This window comes from Amblyomma maculatum, chromosome 11, assembly GCF_055883805.1.
Source record: "Amblyomma maculatum isolate TAMU_Amacu chromosome 11, ASM5588380v1, whole genome shotgun sequence".
In the NCBI taxonomy this organism is placed as follows: Eukaryota; Metazoa; Arthropoda; class Arachnida; order Ixodida; family Ixodidae; genus Amblyomma; species Amblyomma maculatum.
The window spans coordinates 31856972-31869189 of NC_139354.1; the positions used below are offsets into that span (position 1 = coordinate 31856972).

The 12218-nt window shown below is 49.9% G+C and overlaps 1 protein-coding gene across 2 annotated transcripts; it reads left to right on the plus strand.

Annotated features, from left to right (window-relative positions):
* The first annotated feature begins 140 nt into the window (after positions 1 to 140).
* LOC146173401 (serine/threonine-protein phosphatase 2A 56 kDa regulatory subunit gamma isoform-like) lies at positions 141 to 11863 on the plus strand. Of its 2 annotated transcripts, none has more exons than XM_084583998.1 (7): positions 141 to 296; positions 421 to 498; positions 1025 to 1384; positions 4612 to 5732; positions 7460 to 7532; positions 8603 to 8707; positions 10998 to 11863. In XM_084583998.1, exons 1-7 carry the CDS (start codon positions 270 to 272, stop codon positions 11136 to 11138), a joined length of 1905 nt encoding a protein of 634 aa, XP_084440124.1. In that variant the 5' UTR covers positions 141 to 269; the 3' UTR covers positions 11139 to 11863. The 2 variants fall into 2 exon arrangements, with proteins under 2 accessions (XP_084440124.1, XP_084440125.1); XM_084583999.1 differs by having other exon boundaries at positions 1073 to 1384.
* Positions 11864 to 12218: the final 355 nt, after the last annotated feature.

Consider the following 12218-nt stretch of genomic DNA (forward strand, 5'->3'; position numbering starts at 1 on the left):
AGCTTTTCTTTTTTTTTTTTTTTTTCCTTCTGAAAGGCGCTCAAAACTCGCGATGGGCGAGAAGGTCGCGCTGTCAGCCGCGCCGCAGGTGACGTCACAACGGCGTTACGGCTGTTACGTGAGCGATGTGCCTCCGCCATTGAAAGGTCACGTGCGCCCTCCGGACCTATCGCGTCAGTTGTTGGTAGTCGCACTCGCTGGCGGGTGCTGGGTACGCTGCTCCGTTCAGTTTGCCCTTCGCCGATGGCGTGTGAACTGTTAATAAAATAATGCCTAATCGGACTGACAAAGACAAGGTGGGTTGTGTGATGTCTCCGGCGCCGGCTGCCGCACGGAAAGTGCCGCGCGGCACGTTTGACACGCGCTGCCGTTTCGCTGCTTGTTAGGCTTAATTGTGGCTCGCCCATCCCGGCCTCGCAGGTGCCTGCGAAAAACAACAACTCCGGTACGACAACCAAGAATGGCAGCGGCAAAGACACGGCCGACGGCGCCGAGGAGGTGAGCCGGACGTCTGGTGCCTTTCGTGCTGCGTGCGAGTCGGCGGCACACTCGCCTGCGCAACATGGCGGCGAAAAGGCAGGGGCTCGGCTAGCGCGCAGCCCGGGGCCTGTCGCCGCCGCCGCTCGAACGGCCGCCGGCGGTCCGCGGAAGCATCGGGGTGACTTCGACCCGAGCCACCGCCGAGTTGGCGTTGGCGAGCCGGCGGCGCAGCCCCCGTGCGGACGCGTCGTCGACTCGCCCGCGGCCGCCGTCGTGCCCGGACCATGTGTGCGGTTTTGACAGACCAGCCGGTGTGGATGCGGGTAAACGGCCTCTTTGCGGGCATAGTGTCAGCGCCTGTTGAGAGTCGGCTTCCGACCGGGCCCGCATCTGGGAGACCCGGTCGTGACCTGTCACGACCGGAGCGCGGCTACTGCTAGCGGTTTCCTGTAGCAGTAGTAGTGTTCGGTGCATCTGCATGTTTGCGAGATTTGTAGAGAAGGTGATCGTGTGTTGAGCTCTGTCTCTTGGTGACGCGGCGCAGTACCCGTCGCCCGTGTGGTCTGAGGGCGAACCTCCTGCTGCCGTGCAGGTGAGCCCAGCGTGCAACAACAACAGCGGCACCACCACTGCCGTCGGTAGCGTGGTGAACAGCAACGGGTCGGGTGGCACGGCAGCTGTGGCCGCGGCGCGAGGCGGAACCAAGTCCGCTCCGCCGCCGGCCAACTTGGTGGCGAAATGCAAGCTCGCCGGCGCCACCGTGCCCACGGCCCCGGGCAGCGGGATGCGCAAAGACAAACGTCAGAACTCGTCTCGCTTCAATGTGAGCCACAACCGCGAGCTGCAGAAGCTGCCCGCGCTCAAGGACGCGCCCCTGGCTGAACGAGAGGACCTGCTTATTCAGGTGGGCGCCCAGCTCTATTTCGAATGGGTGCGGAACAGTGTGCAAGTTTGTGTGCGTGTGTGGTCACTTCCATTTTAAGTGTGAAGAACAGTGACAGTGTTGTAGCCATCCGTTGCTGTAGAAGCTGCGAATTTCTTGACAATGGGAAACAAATTCCTGCTCTATTTGTAAGCTGTAATGCTTCTCCGCATTTTAATGTTGCTCCTTTACGCACACAGACCTTAACTCCTTGGCTATTTCTTAAAATTTATTCTGCTGCATTTTCTGTGTAGAGCTTGACCAGACATTGAAGGCAGCGCTTCTCATATGAAGTAGGCGAATATCGAATTTCTCCCAGGTGTGGTCTTGGTTTTTGCTGGCCATGCTAGCATGGTAGGTGTGCAAAGGCGGCGTCGAGAGGTAGCCCCCAAAGTCCTGACCAGGAAGAACCACAGAGTTTGAATGGAAAAGCAGCACACATGTAGAGGTAGACACTGAAGTCTGCCTTTTGTTATGTCACATGGTTTGTTCAAACTGTTTTTCCGTTCAAACTTTGCTCTGAATTGCCAACTACCTCAGTCAGTCATTCCTGCTACAAAGACCCCGGCCAAGGACAAAATGGCTGCAGCAGGCTTGTCAAGGACAATGTTCTTTTCTACATTACTTTGCAGATCTTGCTTTTTGGAGAAAACTCTCTGAAAATTCGGGGCACTATTTGCGCTACCAGCAATCCCAGCCTTGACAGCATAGGCTGTGACTAGCAGCCCTGGGTAGGGGGTTGTTGGGAGGCCGTGTGGCGTCAACTTTAACCTGTCCTTCCAGTGTGGACATTCAGAATTTTACCTTGACATGCCAATATTTTTGTGATGAACACGGTGTCGTTCACATCCTGGTCCTTGGGGGGGTGTCCACGATGGGTGGCCCACGGTAGCAGTCCCTCTTAAATTTAGGGTTAATCTGGCATTCTGGTACAGTGGTGTGGGAAGTCACATTCCATAACCATGAAACAATTGCTTTGTGCAGTTGACATAGTTAATCCCAGGCCAATCTTGGCATAAATGTTAAGGCTCATACTCCTGTAATTGATGTAAGGCTTCTCTTGACAAGGCTGTATAACAACCTTTTTTATTGCCTTGTTGATGTCCTTGTGGTTTCGCCTATTCTAGATTGTTTCCTCCTTAACTTTGCTGTTTTAGGAACACAATGCTTCTAGCTTAAATAAAGGCCCTGCGGCAAGAGGGGGTCTCAAATGAATCAGTTTAAGGTTGTCTTGGTTCGTTGTCTTGAGTGCGTAAAACAATAATTTTGAATATGTTTTTGTAGAGCGTCAGTCATCTATGACACCTTGAAGGTGGCACTGTTGTTTGAATGCTAATATAGCATGCAGATACCTGCTTGTGCGTTACAAGAAGTTGCTCAGGATTCAGCAGAGCTCATAGATGTATCTGCACAGTTTAATTTGCTGGTGCATTGTGACTGCATATGAGGATATGTTGGGTACATAACTGTTTTCTGCGTGTCTCTTCTGTGGCTTCAAAGCAGTGCATGGAGCTTGTAAGAAAACGTATGTAGCCAGTTCAGCTCATGGTCTTTCGTACACACTGCCAACTTAATATGCCTCAAGTGCAACTTCCATTAGCAAATTAATCATGCAGCAGGCATATCTGCAAAAGTATTTTTAAAAGTGTTCACTTGACCGTGCATGGTGAAAGCAGTAGTATTGTTGTTATTTGGGCTGAACAGCAGTTTTGAAGCCAGAATACTTTTTTAGTGCACTTTCTGGTATCAAGATGGATGATTGTAGTCAGCAGATGACTCGGTGACGTCACGACTCCAAGGATGTAAACGGCCTTGTAAAAAGGACATTGAAAGGAGTTCTATCATTCCGTCTGTACATGGTATGAATGGCCGTGGCATACGTTTTAAACATCTCATGCTGAAAATTATCTATCATAGGGTTGACACTGCGATGGTCTTTTTTACTTCGACTGCGTTGTAATTGAGCACAGTGTATTTTGTCCCTAGAAGACTTTCCTAATCACCAGCCCTGAAAGTAAAATGTGTTCTCTTCAGTGCACAACATGCTGTTTTAGTAAAGCAGGCATTTGGTGATTCTCGTCCAACGAAGGAACAGAATTCATCCAAACCCTGATATGGGATAGAGACAACACGTGGTGTCCATTTATACGTCTTCTTTGCATGAATGGGAATTGCATTTAACTGCTTTTGAAGTTTTGTCGCTGTGCACCTGTGCAATGTAAATGGACCATATTCAAGAATCATTGCCCTTTTCTACACGTTGGGCGATGGGGCATCACTGCTGTCTAAAAGGTGCAGTGTAGTGTTAGCGATACCCATTAACCCTTCACAGTGAAAACCAGTAGGGTTCCAGGATACTTGGTGTCCTCGGCTCACGCTCTAACACGACTTGTTCATTTTGAGAATGGGGATATCGGGTGAGCTTTTGGTGTGTCGTTTATCGCCCCCAATTCTGCCATTGAGGCCTGTTGAATGAACTGTTGTTACCAAGTCCAAGTAGATGTTATGAATTTCATCTTTGGACTTGAGAGTTCGTTTTGATTTCTTTTGCGTTTGCTTTATGTTTGGCATAAAAAAAGTCTAAAACTGTTGAAAAAGATGCCGTTTATGTACTGTTTGATTCTTCCATAAACGCCCACAGTGTTTGTTTCTGTTTATTGAGAGGTTGATGTACATCCCCATCAACTTCTAGCTATAACAAGGTCCCTGCTTTCAAATCGTCATTGCATCTGACCCGGCCGCTCAATAAAGTTAACTGGCAGGCCATGTGTAGCAGCACGTCTAGCTCCCTCCGTGCTTGCATCGTTTTGCATCGATATGAGTCTGCGTGCAACGCAATATTGCTTTCAAAGCAGCGTCCATGTTATAGCTAGAAGTGGATGACCCTGTACATTATTATTGTAACCTTTTTTGTATGCGTTGTTCCCCAAGACTACACTACAGTGTGGGTAGCTGGCCACATTGCCTCTTGTGCACTAAGGAATGCTGTGCAAATCAAGAACATATATCGGCACGTCTACTGTACCTTGTTCACATTCAGGTCTGTGCAAATGATAACCGAGAAATGAAGGCCTAGATGTCTACAGCAGATAATGTAGCAGATGTGCGGAAACTATTAGCTTTGGTTGCATTGTGGTCGTGTGAGCACGTCTGCACAGTAGACGGGGGACAAAATTTCACTGAACCTGGCTGTCCTCTCCCTTTTGCAGAAAATCCGGCAGTGCTGCGTGCTGTTTGACTTTGTCACCGATCCACTGTCTGACCTCAAATGGAAGGAAGTGAAGCGGGCAGCATTACACGAAATGGTGGAGTACATCACGTCGCAGCGTGGGGTCCTGACAGAGCCCATCTACCCCGAGATGATTCACATGTTTGGGGTGAACGTGTTCCGCACGCTACCGCCCTCCTCCAACCCAAATGGCGCTGAGTTTGACCCCGAGGAGGACGAGCCGACGCTGGAGGCGGCTTGGCCCCACCTGCAGCTCGTCTACGAGCTGTTCCTGCGGTTCCTCGAGAGCCCGGATTTCCAGCCGGCACTTGCCAAGCGCCACCTGGACCAGCGGTTTGTGCTCCAGCTGCTGGAGCTGTTCGACTCGGAGGACCCGCGCGAGCGCGACTTTCTCAAGACGACTCTGCACCGCATCTACGGCAAGTTCCTGGGGCTGCGTGCCTATGTGCGTAAGCAGGTGAACCACATGTTCTACCGCTTCATCTACGAGACGGAGCACCACAACGGGGTCGCCGAACTGCTCGAGATCCTGGGCTCCATCATCAACGGCTTTGCGCTGCCCCTCAAGGAGGAGCACAAGTTGTTCCTCCTGCGGGTGTTGATGCCACTGCACAAGGTCAAGTCGCTGAGTGTGTACCACCCGCAGCTGGCGTACTGCGTCGTCCAGTTCCTCGAGAAAGAGCCGAGCCTGACGGAGCCGGTGATCCTGGCCCTGCTCAAGTTCTGGCCCAAGGTGCACTCGCCCAAGGAGGTGATGTTCCTCAACGAGCTCGAGGAGATCCTGGACGTCATCGAGCCCGCCGAGTTTGCCAAGGTGATGGTGCCGCTCTTCCGGCAGCTGGCCCGCTGCGTCGCGTCGCCCCACTTCCAAGTGGCTGAGCGGGCGCTCTACTACTGGAACAACGAGTACGTCATGAGCCTGGTGAGCGACAACGCGGCCACTCTGCTCCCGATCGTGTTCCCCGCGTTGTACAAGAACTCCAAGGCCCACTGGAACAAGACCATCTACGGGCTGGTCTACAATGCTCTCAAACTGCTTATGGAGATGAATCAGAAGCTGTTCGATGACTGCGTCCAGAACTACCGCCAGGAGCGCCACAAGTGAGTCGTCTACTTCCCTATTGCATGACCTCTCTTAAACAGTAGGCGAGCGCCGTACCACTCCCGGTGGGTGGTTACTGCACATGTTACCCTGCAGTTCGGTGTGGGCACTCGCATTATTCGTGAATTATCTTTGCAGTGTGCACCATGTGTGGTCACTTCTTCCGCTTGAGCTCTGAAGCATGCCTTTCATAACGGGTTCACAGAAATAGAAAGGCACAGTATCTGGCACACTTGTTTCTGTGGACACCTGAATCGCGCTGTTAAGGAAGGAAGGAAAGTGGCAGTGAAGTGGAACTGGTTACAGTGGAAAGGCGCAGTATCTGCGCCTCGCATTCATGAATAATGCGAGTGAGTGCCCACACCGAACTGCAGGGTAACATGAGCAGTAACCCCATGAGCAGTAACCCCCCGCCGGGATGGCGCAGTGGTTACGGCAACTGTATGGTGCCACAACTTGCAGATCCGCCTCCCGACCCATCTGGTGGCCTCCTCCTCCTCTTCCTTCTTTTTTTTTTTTTCTTTGTTTTGCAGTTTGGGTCAGAAGCAGTGTCGCTCACACACCGGGGCAACAGTAATGATTTGTGTTCTGTTAAGTGTCAGTGTGAAAGAGAGAAAAAAGAAAATTTAAATGCAGCATTGATATTTTGCCCTCCAGAACTGAATTAAATGAGCATTCTTAATTTTACTTTTATTCGTTCTCATAAAATTTCTATTTGCTGCCGGCTGGAACTGAATGGCTAGAAGAGTTTGAGCTGTATCGCTGAGAGAACAGAATCTTGGCCTTCTGGTGCTGCAGTACTGTTAATTGGGCAGATAATGGCTAGCCATTGAGGCAGTAGTCCCAATCCCGATAACCCGATACAGAAAGGACAACACTCAGCCTCAAAACATACCTTCTCAAGATGGGTTTTATGAGCATGGCCTCAACACAGTGCATGAATGGAAACTGCAGTGGGCTGGCCAAGAGAGAGCTGTCCTGTGCTGCTTTCAAGTTTGTTCTTTTTTTTTTTTTCTTATTTTTTTTGTGCTAGGAAGCCCATGGATATAGAAAGGAAAAGCACTGTGCAACGTCCGTAGGCAGCATATAGATTTCCCGGCAATCCATTGCGCTCTTACCGGCACGGCGAAGTAAAACGCAGGAAACGTGTATTCCCCGTCGGTCACTATCTCTGCTTGTGCCTTAATCGGCTCATGCTTCTCTCTCTGTGGCGTTGTCTGGCCATCTTCAACTGGAGATTATTTTCGAGGGTGCGTGCACGTGGCTCCAATAATAACGGGAACACTCAGTCTGTGCAAAAGCATAACTGTTCTTCTATTTTTCGCACTGGAGCTTGAAACCTCGTAGGATGTTATTCATCTGGAGACATGCTGTTTGGAATGAAAGTAGTGGTTTTCTAAAGAGTAATCACTGGATTAGGAGTCATATTCTGTTTCCCTTCCTATTGGAGGTACCTGAACAACCATGCTGGACTCTGATGCCAACACTTGTGCGTTGCTCTTGAGTGTAGCTCAGCATTGATGTTTAACCTGGCGACGATCTGCGTCGCAGGTGCCCTTCCTCGTGGAAGTGTGAATCACGCTTATGGTTATGGCAGCTGAGAATGCAACATGTTGACAAAGTGTGCTCTATCAAAATTTAAATTTCGAGTTTTGCACTGTGTAGTTGCTTCTGGGAGAGTGTGGGTGGCTCTGTTCCCCTGACTCCTTCCTCCTGGTGGTTTCAGTGAGAAAATGCGCCTGCGGGAGCGAGAGGATGCCTGGAACAGGATAGAAAGTCTCGCTGAAAAGAACCCCCAGGTATGCGGTGCTGTTGCGTTGTTGTCTGCAACCTGAAAAGAATCGGGGTACATTTTGCCCAGCTATATGGTCGGCCGCGTCCTGCTGTAGCCGTCCGCAGGGATTGCACGCATAATCTTGAACACACATCGGCTAATTGATGATTTTCCTCGCGGTGAATTCTGCCTTGCGTACTGTGACCTGCGCTAGGGAAAGTTTTCTTTAATAAACCAAACCGAAGGTGGTGCTACATGAAGGTGGTACTTGGATAATCCTTAGCACACCTGAAAGCATATTTGACCATGTGCTTGCATTGCGCTTCGTATGTTGACAACATGCATGCATGTGTGTTTCCGCATGAGCACCTACTGAAAAAAGAAACGAATGAGCGCTTTTGCAATTTCATCATGTCCGCGACCTTCACATGTAATGGCTTGAAGAGGAAGAGAAACCACCTCGCAGGTCGCCTGGCAAGCACAACACAAAGCGTTCGCTATTGTGTAATGGTGCTACAGGATGAACACAAGAACGGATGTACATCTCATCTTCATCCTGTAGCACTCTTATACAATGATGAAGGAACACCAACCAGTCCAAAATGCTGTTCTACAACAAGCATGAATGCTGTTGAGAGCTTGTGGTTTTGGACTTCCTGCATGCACTGGCTGCACACACCAAGGTTTCAAGTGATTGTGTGTTGCATATAGCCTTTCCATCCGTCATTTGTTTATTGCTGTTTCTAAATGCAAAACTTTGCATTCTTCACTATGCTCGCCGCTCTGCTGGCCACTGAGACTACCAAACGGCATTCCTTAAGAGCTCCCATATTTATGCTACTCGTGGCAGCTGCGTGAATCCGCTAATTACAGTGTCGGTGGCGCTTTGTTTTCAGTAAAAATAACTTTACTTGCTATCATTTGATGCTAGCATATCAGTCTAACCTGACCTACCATTTCGTTTTAATGTCCCTTTAAGAGTTTGCTTCAAATATCGGGACATTGAGTTTGCATTACGCGGAGTAGCGGGAGTTCCGTGGCTGGTTGTGGTTGGAGAGGCCAGCAGACTAAACTGGTGGTGTCGTGATGGTGCAGTTTCACATAGTGCGGCCTTTGGTTGGCACCCCGAGCCAACCCCCCGACAGCCCACCGGAAGACGACGACATGCTCTACGACAGGCTGGAGAAGGAGGCCAGGGAGGTGAGTGCAATGGCCGCCAGCCAGGCCACTTTGGCCCGTACAGGACACTGGAAGAGCCCTGATATACAGTATGGCCCACTGTTAAAGGAAACATGAGATCGTGTGGCCTAAACACTTTGCAAAGCGCTGCCGCCGACCGCTGGCAATAATGGGCGGCACCAAGTGCATGTTTGGGAAGAGAAGTCGGCCGTGCTTACTACACATGTGCCTTGTACAGCCGCTTGTTGCTAGCTCTCTCAGAAGTGCTTTGTAGAGCGTGACAGCAATGCAAACTTATGTTCCCTTTAACAATGGACCGTACTGTAAATACTGTCAGTGTTTCAAAAAAATTTGCGTTTCTTCTGCTCGGGTGGGTGCGAAGCGGAGCACTTGAAGGAACCTCAAAATATTGCTTAATTCTCATCTGAAATGTATCGGCAACCACATTTCAAAAGTACATTAGGTAAAACTACTCTGATGCAAACTGTTTTCGCCAGTTTTTTAGGGCCATTTGGTCATTCAAACCTACATATAATTCGAACTTTGGGATCATTTGAACGTTTCACATGGTCCCCTCAAAGTCGGATTAACGAGATTTTACTGTACACATTTATTGATGAGGAAACTTAGATTTTGAAGTTGTGACGTGCACTGAAAAAAAAAGAAAGGGGGAATGACAGCGTAGCCTGGCCTCTCGGGTCTGCACACTGTGTCGATGTGTCACAATTTACTGACCCTTCACATGTTTCAGAAAAATTATCAAACTCGTGGGCATCAAGTCCTTTGTTATCAGAAATACGGCAGTTATCGATTGGCTCGTGCACGCAACATTGTTGGGAAAAGTGTGGGAACACCTTGGTAATTTGCTCGGGACTGTGCCTGCCTGTGATGTCAGTAATATTCCCACGGTTTGTAGTCCTAAGCAAGAGTTTCGTGTTCGTGCACTGCATCGCTATTAGCTGGTGTTCGTGGTGGTTTTAGTCTAATGGAATCGCACCTCACTGAACTACACCCTGTCTAACCATATCAGTTGTGGAACCTTCGGTGAGCGTTCTGGCGCGTTCAATTCCAGCCAGTTTCTAGAGGCTATGAGTCTGTTCTCAGACTCAGCAGCACTGTAAACTTCTGAGCAGTTGTGGGCGGCTCATAATGCGACGGTTAGTGCATCAGCAAGTATGTCGCCAAGTACTGAACCAGTATGCCAGACTGAGATTTGAGGGTAGTCCACTCCGGTCCGTGCCAGTTGACTGCAGCCCTCAGTGCGAAGGTGGTGCCTAGGTATAGGTAACAACAGCTGACCTGTATCCCGTTATTTCATCCTGACAAAAACAATGCTTGCCATTGCATTAATAGTTGTCCAATTTTAACACATGTAAACACTTCATGCTAGTTATAGGTGCAGGCAAAAAGTAGTTTCAGCAGTCAAGCATGCTCTTGCCACTTTGCATGTGCAGTTGGTACCTGGCAATAACGGATTGCGCCTGTGTTGCCCATGTACCATATTTACACGATTTTAAGTCTAAGCTGGAACTCCTTCGGGAATAATTTTTATTATTTTATTTTTTTTTAACTTTACTGCGGGAGTGTCGATAGTTTACGGAAGAGCTGCTGTTCGAATCGCGGCGGCGCTCCCTTTTTTCACGTCAGACTCGTCGGGTCACGTGACATGGCGGCTCGTCCAGCAAGTGCCAGTGGTGGATAGAAGAGCCGACACCAATAATTCGTTGAGTTCACGCTCATTACGCATTCGCACTTTTGACTTTTTGACCGGCTACATGCTTCATCTCTAGCTCTCCAGTCCAAAAAGCAGTCCGTGCTTCTTCCGTGCAGCGTTAAAGGAGGCGGCTATCATTTATGCCGAAGAAACAACTGCGCTGTGGACCGCAAATTTTAAGCTTCTAAACGGGTTATGCAGGAGTGGCTTTGGCAGTGAGACAAAATTTCCAACTGTGATGCCAAGCGAAAAGGCTTCCAAGGGATACAGTTGGTATGCTATCCAGAGCTGGAGACCAGGCTTGCCGCGTATATCGCCGAAATACAGCCAAGCAATAGATTTTCGTCGTCGAGAGCGTCCACCTCAGTATGTTTTTTTTTTTTTTTTCTGAACATGCGAATGGGGGGGGGGGTCAACTTACATTCGAGTCGGCATACAATCGTGTAAATATGGTATGCTTGTTTTCATGAGTTTTTTGGGTAGCAGACAAATTCTTGCATACTCCCCAAAGGATCTTGTGACAAAAAGCAGATACTAGCCCAGGTTGGGGTTTGAAGATCTCTGTGTTGATGGCCGCATGTACTGCTGTTCGTGCAGGTGACGACCCTGGCCAACAAGAAGGAGAAGCCCCTGCTGCGGCGCAAGTCGGAGCTCCCGCTGGACTCGCTCACGCTCAAGGCCCTGAGCGACCACAAGAGGGCCGACCAGCTGTTGGCACCCCCCGATGCCCCGCTCTGATGACGACCCAGGACAAGGGCTTATTTATTTGCCTTTATTTTTGTACGCCCCCTCTCCTCCTCCTCTTCCGAGGCGCCTCGCTGGCCAAGGCTGCTGCCACTGGCAACCCCCACACCACACACACACACACGCAGACACTCTAGAAGGAAGGAAGAGGGGATCAGAGGACCAGCTAGCAACAACAAACGACCCCCACCACCACAGCTAGGCATTTCCAATAGAGTCGTCGACACCTGACCCGTGTCTCGTTCGCTCAATGGGCCCTTGCTGTGCGTCTCTCCGAGCAGCAACACGGCGGAGGCATGTGGTGTGTCGTCTCGCGCCCTAGCAGCCGCGCCGTTTTAACCTACTAATTCCAATTGAGCCATGGCATCGTAGCCTGTGTGACCTAGTCGCGGCTGCCATGTCAGGCTTTGTGGTCTGCCCATTGCCCCGCGAGCTTTTTGTTCCTTCTTCGATACGCAGTTTGGGCATCGGATTTGAGCTTGTCTGTGCCCGACTGCGTAGGGGAAGGCCATGCCTGTGTACGCATTGTGTGCGCGCTAAGTCGTTCACTGCTCGAGACCGCAGCACCCCTATCGTGTTGCTGCTTGAAAAGACGACACCAGCAGCATGACAGGTCATGGGATGACAAGTCTGTGGCCGACAACTGTTTGAAAGTCGCGTGGCGATAGGGTAGTGCAGGCATAATGCCTAGTTGAATAAAGAATATTGATAATCTCAAATAGTGTTTTGGGTGATTGTTTTGTGCTCGGCATTCCGAATGCATTGGCCTGGAAGTTAGTGACACATGGCAAATGCAAGTGATGTGGTGCCTTTTCTAGATTTCTTTAAAGGAGACACTTGTGCTCATTTCTCTCGCATGTGTCGGACTAGTGCTGCAAACAGCACCTGCGTCACTATGTCGCTATTGAAACCAACTCCAACTCTGGCAACACTTTTACTGAGGCTAGGCTTACTCAAGCCTTCTGGAAGAGCTGTTTGGAAGATCTCTCCTAGGTGACCCGAACTGTGCATGTCGATTTGTACAGTACAGTGGGCACCTTTGATTTTCAGTCCCGGACAGCTTGCCGACAGGTG

Excerpts from the sequence above, each read along its gene's own strand:
- LOC146173401 (XM_084583998.1), top strand. The coding sequence starts at position 270 with ATGCCTAATCGGACTGACAAAGACAAG. Across the intron at positions 1,385-4,611 it reads GAGAGGACCTGCTTATTCAG|AAAATCCGGCAGTGCTGCGT; the intron begins GTGGGCGCCCAG and ends TCCCTTTTGCAG. Across the intron at positions 5,733-7,459 it reads TACCGCCAGGAGCGCCACAA|TGAGAAAATGCGCCTGCGGG; the intron begins GTGAGTCGTCTA and ends TGGTGGTTTCAG.